At 44.6% G+C, this 17,509-nt stretch overlaps 1 protein-coding gene across 1 annotated transcript in view; it reads left to right on the top strand.

The window, feature by feature from the left end:
• Positions 1 to 17,509, top strand: part of GRK1 (G protein-coupled receptor kinase 1) — a 656,045-nt gene that overhangs the window by 142,778 nt on the left and 495,758 nt on the right. Inside the window, exon 2 of the mRNA XM_086933387.1 lies at positions 5,870 to 5,997. Within this exon, the coding sequence (XP_086789513.1) occupies positions 5,870 to 5,997 (128 nt within the window). The remainder of the gene's footprint in view (positions 1 to 5,869; positions 5,998 to 17,509) is intronic.

The raw sequence follows: 17,509 nt of genomic DNA, 5'->3' as shown, positions 1-17,509 counted from the left end.
TTGGCAATCATACAGGAAAGTGTTACCCAGAGCCTGCCGTGACTCGTAAGGTCGGAAGGCTCCCATACATTAAGCAAACTGCGGCGTGCCTCTAGCACAATCTGCACACCCCACACCTCACTCATTTTCTCGTGAATCTTGGTCCAATAGTTATGGATTTCTGAGCACTCCCACAAAATGTGCATAAAGGTACCAGTCATACCACAACCCCTTCAACAGTCTGCGTTTGAGGCAAGCCCCATTCGGCACAACCCTGGGACCGGGGTGAAGGACCGGTGAAGGATCCTAAGCTGCACCAACCGAAGTCTCATGGAGATCGCCACTTCCCGAGGGGAGGACACAGCCTCCACCCAATCCTCATCATCCAAGATCAAACCATCCGCAACCCATTGCTCCCGGACTTTCACCCGGGGATCTTCTGTGTGGTTGACCAGTTTCTTCTAAACCAGAGAGATCACTCTGGTGGGAAGATACCCATCCAGGTTTCGATCTTCAAGCGGGGAGGCCTCCGGCGGTGTCACATCGCGAGGGATAGCAGCCGCCAAAGCATGCTTAATTTGCAAATAGCGGTATCGCTCACTCTCATTCAGATGGTGTCTAGACTGCAATTCCTCAAAAGTCAATATCCCGTTCTTGCTCCATATATCTCAGACCTGGGAGACACCGATCAAATCCCATTGATCGAAACCCTTCGACTTCCACAGGCTACCCAAGGCTTCAGCGTTCCATAATGGCGTGGCCATAGTTATCTTACCCTACCATTTAAGAGCACGATTGGCATCATGCCACGCTCGTGCCGAAGCCGACGCGGGACCCAACAAAGGGAACCTGCCTCGCTTGGCGTACAATATCCGGGTATACTCACCCCCCGGCAACTGGCCACGATCCATTGCGAACCCGGGGTCTGCCGGGGAGCCATAGATCGCATGATTGATAGGGGCCAGTTGGGAAGCCCAGTAGTATTTCCTAATGCTGGGCAGTCCGATCCCGCCATCGTACCAGGGTAACATCAGTTTAAATAGCGCGATCCGCGGCCTCCCAACCCAAAGAAGCTGACGCTGTAGCGATTCTATCTCGTTGAAATAGGAGGGAGGCACGGGATCAAAGAAGTTCTGTAATGCATATAAAAACCGTGGTAGCGCCATCATTTTAAACAGAACCGCCCGACCCAATAGGGAGAGCGGCAGTTCCTTCCATTTTGCAATATCCCGGTGGAGTCTGACCAGGGAGGGAACCAAATTAGCCTTGAAACGCGTTTTAGAATCCCGAGAAATGTAGATACCAAGGTAGCGAAAACTCCCCTGTTCTACCTTTACCGGACAACTCTCTGGCAATCTGGTAGGGTCACCGCTCAACACAAATAGGACCGATTTCTTCCAATTAATGGCGAACCCTGAATATCTACCATATATCGCCAAAATATCCATGAAAACAATGAGGGACTACCCGGGGGGAGGTCAAATACATAAGGATATAATCCGCGTATAGCGAAATGTTGTCCTCCCACTCGGGAGTCCAGCGTAACCCTTTGATCCATCTATCCCATCGTACCCAAGCCGCAAGCGGCTCCAAAGCCAGGGCAAACAAAAGTGGCGAGAGGGGACATCCCTGTCGGGTGCCCAGCCCAAGCTGAAAGTCACTGGACTTATGGTTGTTCACCACTACCCGGGCCAGCGGAGCAGAATACAGGAGACGGATCCATCGTATAAATTCCGGGCCGAACCCGAATTTCTCCAGCGCTGCAAATAGATAGGGCCATTCCACTCTGTCGAACGCCATAGTGGCGTCCAACGACAAGAACACCGCTGACTCATGGATGCGAGCTGAACCCGCCACCACCCCGTGGAGTCTACGAAGATTAAGGGCAGTGTTGCGGCGCGGCATGAAGCCGGACTGGTCCGGGTGTACCAGCTCAGTTATGATTTTCACCAGCCGATTCGCAAGCAGCTTACCCAGAATCTTGGGCTCCACATTTAAGAGAGAAATTGGGCGGTAGGAGGAACTGTCCAAACGAGGCTTACCGTCCTTATAAATAACAACGATATTAGCAATACTTTCGTCATAAGGAAGTACGCCATTTTCCCTGCTCTCAAGATACATGGCCTTCATGAACGGAGCCAAGCGGTCCGCATGAAGTTTATAGAGTTCAACGGGAATACCGTTCGGGCACGAGGCTTTCCCGGAGCGTACCCCCCGGATAGCCATCGCAACCTCGTCATTTGTTATAACAAAATCCATAAACTCCCGATTCTCGGCCGATAAAACAGTCATTGGGATGTCTCGGATGACCTCCGCATTCTCTTCTACCGTGTGTAGCCCCGCCGAGGTGTAGACCTCCTCATAATGAGCTGTGGATCCGTCGTGACCCCCGAGCCTGCGATCTGCAGCTCTGGGACCAGACGTGACCCCCAGTCACCCTTCACCACCCTCGCGATAAGTTTCCCGGCCTTATCTCCGTGTTCGTAGATTCTGCTTTGGGTGTTAGCGTGTTGTTCCCTCCCCCCCTCTCGCGCTAAGTGTTTGAACTCGTCCCTAAGAAGACCGAGGCGGTGTACATCCCTCGGGTCCCCAGTAGTGGAGACCTCTCTCTCCGCGGCCGATAGCTCCGCCTCAACTCTGTCAATTTCCGCCCAACTCTTCTTCTTCTGCCCAGAGATTAGGGAGAGAGCCTCCCCCCTGACAACAGTTTTCTAAGCCTCCCAGAGAGAGCAGTCAGAGTCAACTGTCCCTGCGTTCTCGCTAAAGTAGCTATCAGTGACACGCACAAGCTCTTTTTTGGTAGCGGGGTCTCTCAACCGCCAAGCGCTAATTTGGGCAACCCTAGCCACATTGTCCGGTCCAACTTTCAACTGCAGCCAAATCGGAGAGTGATCATACACTCCCCTGGCCAAATGACGCACTTCCTGAACGAACACCGTCTTCTACGCAGGCAACAACACATAATCAATTCTGGAGAAAGAGTGGTGCGCTGCGGACGCATGCGTGTACTCCAAATCACCAGGATGCCGGAGCCTCCACCCATCCACCATACCTGTTCCAGTAACAAAATCCGACAACCATCTACTAGAGGGCAGTAACACACGGGAGGGGTACCTATCCAATTCTCCGTCCGTGACCGCATTAAAATCGCCCCCTAATACCATGATGCCAATGGGTAGCGACAAAAACACCGTACTCAGATCACGAAAGGTATCTGTCTGCAATGCGGGGGGGACATATACTGAAAGGAATGTGATTGTTCTGCCCTCCCAAAGCCCCGAGATGCCGACTTATCGGCCACGATTATCAGACCAGGTAGCCTGTATGGTGAGCGGGAAGGAATTTTTAACTAGTATCCCCACCCCTCTGGAGCCTGAGGTAAAACCGGCATGGGCGACCAGCTTATACCCTCCCCTGTGAAGCGCCGTACATCTCTTTCCCATAAGATGAGTCTCCTGGAGTAAGACCACATCTGGTGACCGGCGTCTGATCAGCTGTCCCACCATTGCACGTTTGATCTTGTGTCCCAAGCCATTCACGTTCCAACTGAGGACAGACACACCCAAACCCCGTCTAGCTGAAGCCATATTCGTCCCCCGAAAATTCCAAAGCGTTACGCAACATCCATTGCAAGCATTGGTCATAAACAAAACACAAATCAATGAACAAAAGCCCCCACAACCCAGCCCCCCAACCCCCTGCTCTGCACCCCTGCATGCAACTTTTGCACATCCCTAACTAGCAGTGTGCCTGTCACCCCAGAACTAACTACAATATCTAAGCTTAGAAAACGGAGGAGGACCTTACGACAGGCCACCAGCCCCCACCATCCAAACCCGCATACAAACCCCCATCAATACTAGAAACGCCCAAGATAATAACAATGTCAGGGGGGATTAAGAGATCGCCCCGATCAAACCAGCTCCCTTGCCACCATGGTCAACTGCTACGATCAACACGGGATCATTGTTCCTCATTGTCCATCGGTGTGTCCAAGGTTTTAGTCAAGTCAGCTCGGATTAAGCCCACCTCGATGGTCACTGTGTCCAACTTGGAGTCCATCTTACCGAGGGACGACTGGATCCCAGTGATCGCTGCCATCAAGTCTTTCAGTGTCGGGTTCGCCCCAGACGGGCCATCCTCATGGCCACTCACTTGAGCGCGTTTCTCGTCCACCGGGGACCCCTTGGAGAAACTATACTTTTCCAGTCTGTTGGACTGGACCGGTCTGGTATTCCTCAATGTTTTCGGGGGTAGCTTCTCGGGATCTCCCCTCGCCGCCATTTTCAACTTCTGTATGGTCACCAACTCCGCCAACCAAGCGAACCACTATTTCGCAAAGGCAATCGGTGCAGCCTCAGGTTGCTCCGTATTGGCGAGGGTGCGCTGAGTCAAATGGCTTGAGATGGGGACCCGAGAGCCCCTCAGATTGGATGCGACTTCCGTGGATCGAGTGCCACTGCGCACTTCCAGTTCCACTCGCCGTTGTTGTTGAACTCCAAAGCGGGCAGTACCACACGCAGGGTCCCCGTGGCGCTCCCTAAAGGCCCCAAAAGTTCCAGACGATGGATTCAAGTCATCCGAGTGCCCAAATCATTCGGAATTTCGCCCAGTGGCTCAGGCGCCGGTCCCCCACCAGATGGTAGGGACGGGGCTCAGGATAGTGTGCCGGATGGCAAGTCAGGATGTGGCGGCCGGCGGAGCCGATGCTCAAGCGGCCATCTTGGTCGCTGGCGCGGCTCCTCCCCCGATTCAGACATATTCAAGTCTTGTCAGGATAAGAAGGTATTAGAGATGGTGTATATTGTCTCAGAAGGAAGCTATGTGTAGATTACTCACAAGTGTAAGTTAACTTTGTGAATAGCCCCGTGAGTTAGGTGTTCAAGATAACCTCTGTGACACATAGTAACATTAAATTAATTTTAGAGGGAATTCATTTGGTATTCATTTTCAATCGAAAAACTCAACCTGTCATTTGGTATTCAAAGTCATGACGAGCTTAGCTCTAAAAGTAGAGATCCAAGAATGAGTATGTCCAGCATAACAGAGGCAGACAGGCCGGTCTCACAGTATTAACTGCTTTACACCAGATATAAATCCTGCTGAAACCTTCATTGATAGAAATAGCTGTGGCAGAAAAAAGTCATGATATAGAGTAATGACAATATGCCAAGGTATTTTGAGTAAGACATAGACTGCCAGGACAGGACTAGCAGTACTAAGTATAAAGTGCCCAGGCCTTCACCCAGCGGATTGGACATGCTTACTAAGTCAATAAAACATTACAATAGTACCAATTAAGAGATATGCTCACATGCATATGACCTGTAAGCATGTAGCCCTTTCTCAGTGGGTCGAATGTTCAAAATTAAAAAGTGCAAAACAGAAAAATAAACATTAGAATATTGGAGCAGAGGGCTTATATCAGCCAATAATAGTCCTGAGTCACATCTTTGTCTTCAATGGAACTCTAAACATTCCAATATTCTAATTGATGCTATAGCCTTACTATACCTGACTGAATTCAATATTCTGCTCTTGGCATAGCTCACTTGGCGTTGATATCATTGAATGAATTAAATGATACATGTAACAATGACTTTTAAATGCTTGCCTCTCTACCATGAAAAACAAATACATGTTTTTTTTAAAGTTTGTAATCTTTCCTATACTTTAACAAATGCTGCGTAACTTCACTTTCCTATGAAACCTGCAACTGCTGTAAATTTCAAGGTACACTGTAACTGTGTTGCATAGGGGCACTGCAACATAGCACTGTGTTGAGCTAGTGTAACCAGATAACCAATGTATACCTAAAACATGCTCTGTTGATATATGTTCGATGCACAAAGTTTCACCTTGAGCGCTCATTTTAGATCTTTCTTTGCAGGGTGCTATGATTGAGAAGCGGATCCTGGCTAAAGTCCACAGTAGGTTTATCGTCTCTTTGGCCTATGCATTCCAAACCAGAACAGATGTGTGCCTGGTGATGACGATTATGAACGGAGGGGACTTGAGGTAAAATTTGCCCCCATTCTTGTGTTGTATTATCAATCAAAGCTGTTCATTATCTAAGTCTATACGTGTTGTCAAGGAATCAAATTGGCTGTGTTCCAAGACAGGAAACCTTGGAACTAACAGCCAACTAACACTAATCAACCGGATAGAGGCTAGGTCCTGCAAGGCTTACCTTCATTCTTCCATTTAGTGTTTTTCAAAAAATCAAATGTCGATCTGTTTATGTTTATGGGAACCTCAATAAACAAGCACTGGCTCACTTGTATTTTGGCTCTGTTCAATTACAGAGAGGGAGAGGGACAAAGGGTGGCATATCATGCACTGGGTGGTAGCTGGTACTGGGGGTAGTGGGATGGAGGTGAGACAAAGAGATAGGGGACACAGCACAGCAGAGAGGCTATTACAGGTGATTGCTTAAAGTCACATAAAATGCCATGGCATTAAAGACAGCCCACCTAGCTAATGACAAACTTTTGGAAAAATGGCAACAGCCAGTGGCTGATGTGGGCTGACTAAAGGCCCCAGTTTCTGGACTGTATGTATATATTTATGTATGTGTATGTTTATTGGTAATATAAGGTCTCAGACAGCTACAACTGTCTGCAAGTGTGACCTGAAAAGAAGCATTTACTTTATTAACAAGTAAAACCCGAATTGATCTAGATGTTAAGTTGCAGAGGAGCTTCATCAAAAAGTTATATAGCGGGATCACTGACATAATATTGATCCTACTAATAGCGATATACACAAATATCAGAAATTTTATATCAATAACAAAAATATCAAGGCCTTAACTATTTTAAACATGTAAAATGTCAAAAATATCGATTAACACAATATCGATCACAATATTATCACCCACATTACTTATAAATATACCCAAAATACAATTTTAACTTAAGACAATTACTGAAAAAAACGTATAATAAACAACCATAAAAAATAAAAATATATTACATTAACCAAAAATTAAACAAACCTCCCCAAAAAAACGTACACCTAAAACACATATATTTAAAAATACCCAAACAATAATTATTAACTATAAACATATAAATACATTCAATAATATTAGTTCATATATATATATATATATATATATATATATATATATATATATATATATATATATATATATATATATATATATATATATATATATATATGCAACATAATTAATATATAAATAAAACAAACTATATATTATATTACAAAAATGAAACACCAATTAGCTTTACCAAACAAGGACTCAACTGATAAAACCATTCAAACTGTATTAAACCAAGCAAAAAAATAACACCATAAACAACTTTAACCAATAAAATCAAACAAACAATTAAGCCACCATGTAAAAGGCACACTAATTAAAACAACCCACATAACTAATAAATCCTTATAAATACACCCAAAAACAATTTTAACTTAAGACAAAAACTTTTAATAAACAACTGTAATAAAATAAAAATACATTACATTAGCCAAAAGTTAAACAAACCTCCCCCAAAAAACATACACCTAAAACACATATACTTAAAAATACCCAAACAACCATTATTGACTATAAACATATAAACACATTCATTAATATTACATCATCTATATATGCAACATAATTCATATATAAATAAAACAAACTATATATTATACAACAAACATAAATTAGCTTTACCGAACAAGGACTCTACTGATAAAACCATTCAAACTGTATCAAACCAAGCAATATAATAACACTATAAACAACTATAAACAACTTTAACCAATAAAATCAAAGAAACAATTAAGCCAACAATGTAAAAGGCACATTAATTAAAACAACTAAACACCCCAAAAACGACAAACGCTGAAAAAAGAGGAAACTGTGCCATTTTCTCACAAGAAGTGATTAAAACAGAATTAAATCACCTCTACAACTAAAATTAACTCCAGAAGAGACTCCAGCGGATCCAGAACGCCTCAGCACGACTCATCCTGGACATCCCCCGTCGCAGCCACATCCGGACACCTGAGAGATCTGCATTGGCTCCCGGTCAACAAGAGAATCACCTTCCGTCTCCTCACCCACGCACACAAAGCCCTACACAGCCAAGGCCCAGGATACCTCAACAGCCGCCTCAACTTCTACGCTCCCAAACGCCAGCTTCGATCGACCAGCCACGCCCTCGCCGCCGTCCCCCGCATCCGTAGAGCCACCACAGGGGGACGGTCCTTCTCCTACCTCGCCGCCAAGACATGGAACTCCCTCCCCACCCACCTCCGCCTGACCCAGGACCACCTCGCCTTCAGGAAGCAACTCAAGACCTGGTTGTTCGAGCAGTAGCAGACCCCCCACCCCAGCGCCTTGAGACCCTCTGGGTAAGTAGTGCGCTATATAAATGCAATGATTGATTGATTGATTGATTGAAAATTCAAGTAAGAAATACATATATTTATATTAAACATTAACTGTTATCAGACTAAAATATATTTTAACAGATAAATAGTAACACACTCTGTAATCTTGATCCTTTTAGATAGACTACCTAAAGGAAAAGAAAACTTACTTCCAAACTAACAAACTGCTAGAAAATATCAACTATAACAAAGCACTAAGGGCCTGATTACGAGTTTGGTGTTCCGGGAACCGCCATGCCTGCGGTTGCTGTCTGACCTCTGTGAGTTCAGCGCTCCCACCACTCTATTAAGAGACATGTGGTTCAACGAAAGAAACACAGCTATGGTCCAGTTGACACTGCCGGCAAACTCTGACCATGGAGGCTGTGGAATAGGCCAATGAGCCTGTGGGAGGCCTAGATCGTCAGTGAAAAGGCTGGCTCAACTACGAGTTTTGTTACAGCTGGCATGACCATTATTAATTAATTAATTACTTGTGGGTTTGTAATGCGCTAGAATCGACTCCCGAAGGAGTATCTCTGCGCAGTAGACCACTGGGGAACCCGTCCTGGCTTTCCCTGTGAGATGGTCCCTACTGGGTATCTCCAAGGTGAAACCAGGCATCCCCGGCGTATGTGGGGGGCCGTTGTGGAGATGAGGCAAGCTAATGCCCAGAGTTGCCGAGTGTGATCCCTGGTTAGAGTAGGCACCGAGATGAGAATTATCGAGTCCGCTGACCCTGGTCCACGACCCTGCCGCGTCGGGAATTGAACCTTGGTCCCGGGCTGTCCTCTGCTCTCGGGTCTGCCGCCTTTAACCAGTGAGCCACACCACTCCACTCCATGGCAGTCCAACCACCACATCTGAGATGGTGGAAAGGGAAGGATAGAAGGACGAATCTCACCAATACTCACCTCTACACTCAAGTCTTGTGCCACCATGGAGCCGGTCCTACATGTCCTGTCCCTGCTGTACCTGCTCGATCACGTCCAAAACCCATCCGTCACTAGCGAAATCAGCGGTAAGTTATACAAATCCCAGTTTCCATAGACTCCTCAGTAAAACTATGCCCCATATTGGACCAGGTAGGGAAGTTGGACCCTGTCTGGGATTGTTCCATATGAATATAAAAAAGACATCTGTAGGATGCTATCGTAGGCCAAAACCATGATACTGCACAGACTCACTGTTCACCAATGGACATGTGTTTACATATCATATACAGTGATGGTAAAGTGTGCATTAATGTGTGTTCCACAACAACACCTCTTCATCAATTTCACTCCTATAAATGTCTGTGGCATACTTCTCTTGCCCCTTCACACTTGTCTGCCATGTGAGTACTGATGGTCACATCACATGCAGGTTACAATTTCTCAAGTTCTAGGAAGTCCACATAGAGATCACTACAACTGCCATGAGACCATGTGACTGTAACTCAATTTAAGATGCAATAGTGTAACTGACACACTCACATTGCACACGCCCCAGGTCCTGTTTTGATATCAAGGAAACATCTGTATGGATGTGTCATTAAATTGAAACAAATCTTTTCTGCTACAACTCTGTATTGGACTCTCGCCCTTTCCACATGAAAATACATTGTCAGTCAATGGGATTACATAGAACCAGTGTAAGAAGCATTCTAATGGCATAATGTAAACAATCCATTCAGTACAGCAATACCTCTATCGAGGAAACCATGAAAAGGGTGAAGCCCTGGGGCACAGTACAATATTGCACATGCCTCACAAACTCAATTTGGCCTGGACCTGTGAATTGAAGTATAACAGGGACAACCAAGAGCATTATTAAGTGCTATGCCATGCACATGTAGGGAATGTGTATTCATCAAAGCAAGCAAAGCACAAACAACATTTGTTACACATCTAGTTAAAGTAGGTGTACAGTACACACAGGAAATGATACATATGTCCATGCAGAACTCCACACAGGTAACATCCTTCATGTGTGGGTAAACAAATATCCAACTTGAATACACCAAACACATATCCAACATACATCATGGAGCTACTGCAACCTAAATGATGTGGACATTGGACAGGACTAACTGAAATACTTACAATATCACATGACACCCAAGGCAATGTCTGCATCAATCTCAGTTCAACCCACATATTCATCCCTCCAACATTACCTCTTGTCCTGTGTAGGTCCAGCACAGGACCCAAGGACACATTACACTAACAACTTCAAATGGTTCAGCAATGATGGATTAAACATACACAACTGTAGTCAATAACAATAACAATAGAAAAACATCAAATAGTTTGAATAGTAATGACATGACCGAGTTCTTCAAAAACAAGAAAATATTTATTCATACTCTAACAGCCCATCAAACGAAACAAAGGTCAATGGCCAGTCTATTCACATTTCCTGTGCCACAGCACAATACTGTGAGACGTAACTTGCCCTTACTGACACTGCCAGGGAACCTCCTCACAAAGGGTATAGCAGGCCCCTCAAAGGGGGTACTTGGGACGTGCGGAGTTGAGGTTTGGGGGGGGGTTAGGTTTTTCCTTGGGAAGATTTTTTTCTCCCTATTTTTGGGCTGGGATCTGGGGGGTGCGGATGCTGTTTCTGGAGTGGGAAGTGTAAGGAGTGCCTTGTCCTTCGGAGCATTTTTGTTTCTTTTTTCTTTTTTGGGCTTGGATCAGGGGATGCTATTTCTGGGATGGAGTGGGAGTAGAAAGGGTGGGCTTGTCCTTGGGATGTTTTTTGTTGTCGTTTTTTATTTGGTTTTGGGTTAGGATTCAATGGGTAGGGATGCTCTTTATCTGGGGTGGAGTGGGAAGTGGAAGGGATAGTTTGGGTGTGGGAGAGCTTTTTTGGACTTTGGGAGGCTAAGGCACGGGCTTCAAAGGGGGTAAGGGCAAACAAGACATCATCAAGGTGACTATAGCAAAACTAGATTCCTTTCTGTGTTATTCAATGTTAGGTTTTTCAATCACTTGTTTGAATAGGAAGGAATAGGAACAATAGTGTCTCCCCAATGTAATGCTGGGTGGGGATGCTCTTTATCTGGGGTGGAGTGGGAAGTGGAAGGGATAGTTTGGGTGTGGGAGAGCTTTTTTGGACTTTGGGAGGCTAAGGCACGGGCTTCAAAGGGGGTAAGGGCAAACAAGACATCATCAAGGTGACTATAGCAAAACTAGATTCCTTTCTGTGTATTCAATGTTAGGTTTTTCAATCACTTGTTTGAATAGGAAGGAATAGGAACAATAGTGTCTCCCCAATGTAATACATAAACATATGGAATGAGGGGACTTAATATTTTTCTTACAACTAAGTTTATATCAATATATATAAGGATAATACAGGATAGAAAATCTTTTGTTTGGCCGAACCAAAACATGGTGGCATGAGTACCCGGTTAATCTACGGGTATCAAAAGAATAGAACAAACATGCTTATAAACATGCAGAAATGACACAAAATATTATAAGTATATACCGTTTCCTTTATATTCCTTTATCAGGGTCTGGGGTAAAAGAATAACCTTACAGAGAAGGTGCCCAGCAAACTAACTACAAAGGAGGACCTGTTAATATGACTAACACAGGGAACAAAGAACCCTACCCAGCAGGTATGTAATTGAATGAGAGAAGAGCCAGCCTCATAGGGAGATAGTAAAAACTTTAATAAACCATAAGATATTAAGGTTCTGATATTTTCCTCAATAGATGGATAATAAGAAACACGTTTACCAGAACTTCGTGCGCAAATTTAAAGACGCAAATTAACAAACAAGACACGAAAACAACTATTCTCCTGTTTTTAAGTAAGTAACATGAGAAACCATGTCAGGCCCTGAATGAAACAAAGGCAAAGGTTAAAATATGACATGGTCTTGCTTTTTCTATATTATAGAGATTAAAGAAATTGAAATATAAGACGACGGATGTCCCCTAAATAGAAGAAGAGGGAAGTTTCGTAACATTAGCAATAAAAGTAAGATTGCCTTTTCAATAAACGGAGAGAGAGATATAAGGTACAATAAGAGACCCACACTATAGAGACAGTGAAGAACTCTCAACAAAATTAGACACTAATTGTTTTTATTTAATTTTAGAGAGAAGTACAACTTTTGAAATCTATAAGTCTGTCCTGAGGAAGGTGCCTAAAAGACCTCAACGCACCGAAATGCGTCGACAAAAGGACTGCCTGAAATGATATACAATTTAAAGATTTTAAACAACATATGCCAAAAGGATTGGCTTTTTATTTTGTGTTTGTGTTTTTGAGCAACAACAAGAATAGGATTTACTTTTGTATTAGATTAGGGAATGCTCAAATATATATGTTGGATATGAAATGTCCTGTGATAAATTTTATATGAATGTTTTTAACTAATGAAAATAAAATGTTGTGAGAAAGAAAGTCACTCTAGTGTGATGTAATAATAAGTACCTATATAATTGAACCTCTCTGCACAGTTAGAAGTATAAACACTAAAAGTAGGCCAGATGGCCACAAAACCTAACATTGAATAACACAGAAAGGAATCTAGTTTTTCTATATTTCTATACCCAGTCCTTTCTGGTTTTCTGGGACTCTCTCTTCTTTTGAAGATTATCAAGGTGAAAACAGGTAGGATGTTCGGGATGGAGTTTAGGTTGGGAGGAAGAGGGAGTGAAAGTGTGAGATGGGTCTTTTGTCTACACATGTGCTGTGTTGCTATCTGTTGTGAGGATTACTCTGAGCGTTTGCGTTTTGTGCTCAAAAGTCGATTGTCTCACACATTAGCATCTTCCAGGACAGTCAAAATGTCACATGAGCATTAGGCCTGTACAATGCAAGCATGATGTTAGGAACAGTTACAACACACCTGTGGAAGTATATTACCTTACTCAATTCAATATCCACAGTCTGAGGGGATGACCTCTGACAACATTCAGAATGTACAACATGCACAGGCGATCGGAAAAAATAGTTGGGCAAGGGACTCATTTTGGAAATTTCTGAGGATCAGCAGAACTACGGGGAGGTAAACCAGTGACTCACACATTCAGTCCAAAGTGACTGTGCATCTCAGCCTCTGCCATGGCCAAAGTTGGGCACAATTCCTCATCATCCCTTGCCCTCTAAAGACTTATTCCACATTCACATGGTACTTCCCAGGCCGAAAGCTCAGATCCTCTTATGCAATGCTACTCTGCCCCTAGAGCAAAGCTTACTGCCTGGAGTGGTAGGAGCTTTCTACTGAAGGCAGCTACACTCTGGAAAGCCCTACCCCTTCCAATCAAGAAATGTTCAGACTGCTTGAGTTTTTGAAAGCAAGTCAAAACTTGGCGTTCACACGCCGTTAATTAGCAGCAACTTTATCCATACAGCACCGCACAAGTCTGCAGCAGCGCCAAGAGACCTCCGGGCATTCGAGAGCTATACAAATCCAAAAATCAAATCAATTACATTCTCATCACTTCAATCTAGAAAGTTACATATTTTGGCTGTGCCAAATTTGACATGATCATTGTGTGGTACCCCGAGGGGGCCATTTCAGTATAGCTAGATCCAGAAGCATAGTTTGACGAGTACAGATTTGGCCTGCGTAAGTATTCCAACTGTACACATGCCTCACAACATCCTTGCCTGCTTCTTACAGTATGCATACACAGCTCAGACTGTAAGCCTAGAAATATTTACCACCATGTACCATGATTTTGTAACACAAGCTTTGCATGACGCCATCAACTGAACATATGCATTGAAATGTGTATGCTACCCAGCGATGATTTAAGGCTTAACAAATGTCACAATGATGATGTCATGTACAGAGTACAGGGCTTCACAATCCATAACATGAATGTCCTCTGTAGGTACGCCAAACTTTAACTTAATTACTTTCATAAAAACACACTGAAAACCAAAGCCACATCATAGCCTGTGAGAAAGGAAGCAATGCAGTCCAACAGAGTGAAGTATGTGTATGCTAGAAAGTTACTTTCTCCTCTGGGGAGCCATAGAGCTTGCCATACAGAGGAAGAACCTCTTCAACAAGCATCTCCAGCTCCTCTGCAGGAGAAGATAGGGGCCGTCTCCCCTGCAGTGCGTGCCATGCTTGCTTTCAGAGAGGGCACACAGCAGCTAAAGTCGAGAAGTTGTCGATCGCAGCAGTGTCGGTAGGCAACTGAATAGTTTTTTGCACCACATCATACATCGGCAAACACGGACACAGACATTGGCCCGCAACTGTCATATACAGGCAGAAATGTTAGCCAATGGCTGTGTCTGCCATGGATGACGCAACTTACCGTACGGTCTACTTCTGCCGGTGGCCGTTGATTCTGAATGTTCAATTAGCAACGTCAGTCAACTGGCATTTTCGCATTTGGAATAACAGTATTCCTCAATTTCTCTATTGCGGTACCATCAGTACAAGTATGTTGGGACATGTCTACAGAGGTTGTAGACCAATGCTCTCTAACTACCAGTTGACAAACAAGATTGTACAGCATTCCTGTTCATGTCCCCAGGATTAGGGCAGTGAATTTGACACAGGTGATGCCGGAAATAAGGTGTTCCTAGCAATATATATGATAGGTCGGTGTATATGATACTATTGGAGTATGTACAATGTGTACATCCCTGAAATTCACAGATGTGGAGTCCAGAATAAGTATTAAATGGTAAACATTGATGTCAGTAAGTAATTACGTGGATGGATGTGTAAAGCTTACATATCCATTATTGTTAGTTCACATGATTTTATTGCCTTCATCGTAACAGAGGTTACTGGGAACACTGTGACCCTAGTCCAAATGTGTGTACACCCCACATATAGGTAGTCTGGGACAGTAGGAAGACAATAGGCCCCAGTGTACCTGCCCTACCCAGACCTTCAAACCATGGAAGAAAGAGATGTCATTAAGATGTTCCGTCTGAAAAGAAAGTACCCATACATGTTAGTACTCCCTCCACCACGTGGGTTCATGACAGCCTGAGGGCCTGGGCCACAGTTAGTGTTTCACACAACTTCAAACCCCCATGTGCACCGTAGCAGTGGGCTCAAGTATATCAGGGACTAACATTATCATAACCAACAGCTGTGAAAATCAGGGAAATGTGGAAGTACAAGTCAGCTAAGCAAACACATCAGGAACTGATTGTGTGACAAAGGAAGATGATTTAGTTGGTGGTCCAACACAGATATGTGGACATATGCCTATTAAAATGTATAAAATATTAGGCCTACATAATTCCCTTCATGTATAGTGAATCAAGTTTGTCACTTCAACACATCAAACACATATCCAAACTACATCATTGCGAGGTCTTCTAGGCAAATGCGGTCGACATTGTCCAAGAGAAGAAAAAATGACATCCCACCTAATTCTATATCATCCAACATGTCCATCCATGGAACAGTTAGCCTTCTTCTATGATATACCATCACCGGTGTCATTTACAGGATTTACAAACCTCAAAAAATTGCACAGCAAACCAGATGTAAGAGCCAAAACTGTAGTTACAGATTACAAAGCACATAATAACTTCACAGTGATATCATATAAAGTGGCAGGACACGTGTTTTTCAAACTAAATGAAGTGCTTTATTCAGCTGTAAACACGACTATTTTTTGAAATATTAGGCTAGTGACCACTTGGTTTTCCACCAAACTTGCATACAAAACACTGCCAGAGGAACCTCCCCAGGAAGGAGTATCTAGTGGGCATGCCAAGCACCTTAAAGATCTCATTTGGGAGGCTGGTTTTTGGACTTGAGAGAGGTGAACTTTTTGGTTTGGGAGGGGTCTTTATTTTTTTATGATGTTTGGTTTTGGATTTGGGAGGGGTGGTTCTTGAGGTGGAAGGAATGAATACATGTATAGAAAAAGGGGGCCTGGGTTGGGGAGGGAGGGGTCCAACAGGGTAAAGCCCAAGAGAAAGGAAGTATTGGTCAAGGGTAGATGGTCTGAGATAATCATAAGTGGGTTCTGGTTGGAATGTAGAGGGAGTGGATGTGTCTGGTGTAGGTGGCTCTGTTGTTGGTACAGGTGTGTGTTGTGTAGGTGAGTGTGGGGGTCTCTGTGTAGTATGTGTGTATGCAGTGGATGGGCAGAGTATGGGAATGGGTTGGAGGTGGCTGTGGGTGTGGGTGTGTCGGTTGAGTGTGTGATGATGGTGAGTGTTGATGGATGTGTGGGTGCGGATGCGCTGTCTGTGCTGATCGTGGGTTGTATTGATGGGTGTGTGGGTGCAAGTGTGCACTGATGATGGGTGGTGTTGATGGGTGTGTGGGTGCAGGTATGCTCCTAGGGCCAATGCTGGTGGGGTTGTTGGGGGTATAGGTTGAGAGTGTGTGATGGGTAGATGTCTGTTTGAGATGTTCAGGCTATGTGTGTCTGTGTGTGCTGCATCGGTCTGTTGGGTGGGTGCATGCACAGGTGTGTGTGTGCTTGGAACAGACAGGGTGGAAGGCTGGGGTGGGTGTAAGGCTGCTGTCAGCGAGGAGGCCAGAGCCTGAAAAAATCTCTGTAAGGCAGACACATCACTGTGAATACCTTTCAGGTAAGCAACCATCTGAGTCCATTGGATGCCCAGGCCCTGGATGGCATTCAGCAGTACAGTCTACCACACAGAGATCTGTCTCAGGAGGTCAATAGCCTCCTCTCTCAGTTCAGTTGGGGTGACAGGGGCAGGGTGTAAGGTGCCTGGAGGTAAGGAGACAGCTCCCCTCTCAGGGGAGCGGGCCCGGACAACTGGGTGGGGAGCAGCAGGGAGGGCAGAGATGGAATGGGGGTGGCGGATAGTGATGGCATTGAACAAGGATGGCTGGGGTCTGCCACCACCAACGAGCGGCCACTGGAGTCTACCTGTCTGGATGATGAGGTTGAGGTTGGGTCCTCCGTTGGCACTACTCTTGCCCTCTTGTCCACAGGGTTCTATCCGTATACTGTCACAACCGGACCTACATGCGCCAGCTGCTTTCTCAACAACCTGGGCCCTGTCTCCTCCACTTGCCTGGGTAGATGCTATGAGAGTTTGGTGAATTCCAACTGCAGAGACACACAGGAGGAACAGCTCATTACAAATTACACAACAATGGTGCACATATCACACCATCTAGTAAAATTGTCTACTACATTAGCATTAGCACATGCATGAATGCAACATA

This window comes from Lissotriton vulgaris, chromosome 8 (assembly GCF_964263255.1).
Source record: "Lissotriton vulgaris chromosome 8, aLisVul1.2, whole genome shotgun sequence".
Classification (NCBI taxonomy): domain Eukaryota; kingdom Metazoa; phylum Chordata; class Amphibia; order Caudata; family Salamandridae; genus Lissotriton; species Lissotriton vulgaris.
The sequence above is the reverse complement of the archived record's forward strand: the minus strand, read 5'-3'. Positions and strand labels throughout refer to the sequence as shown.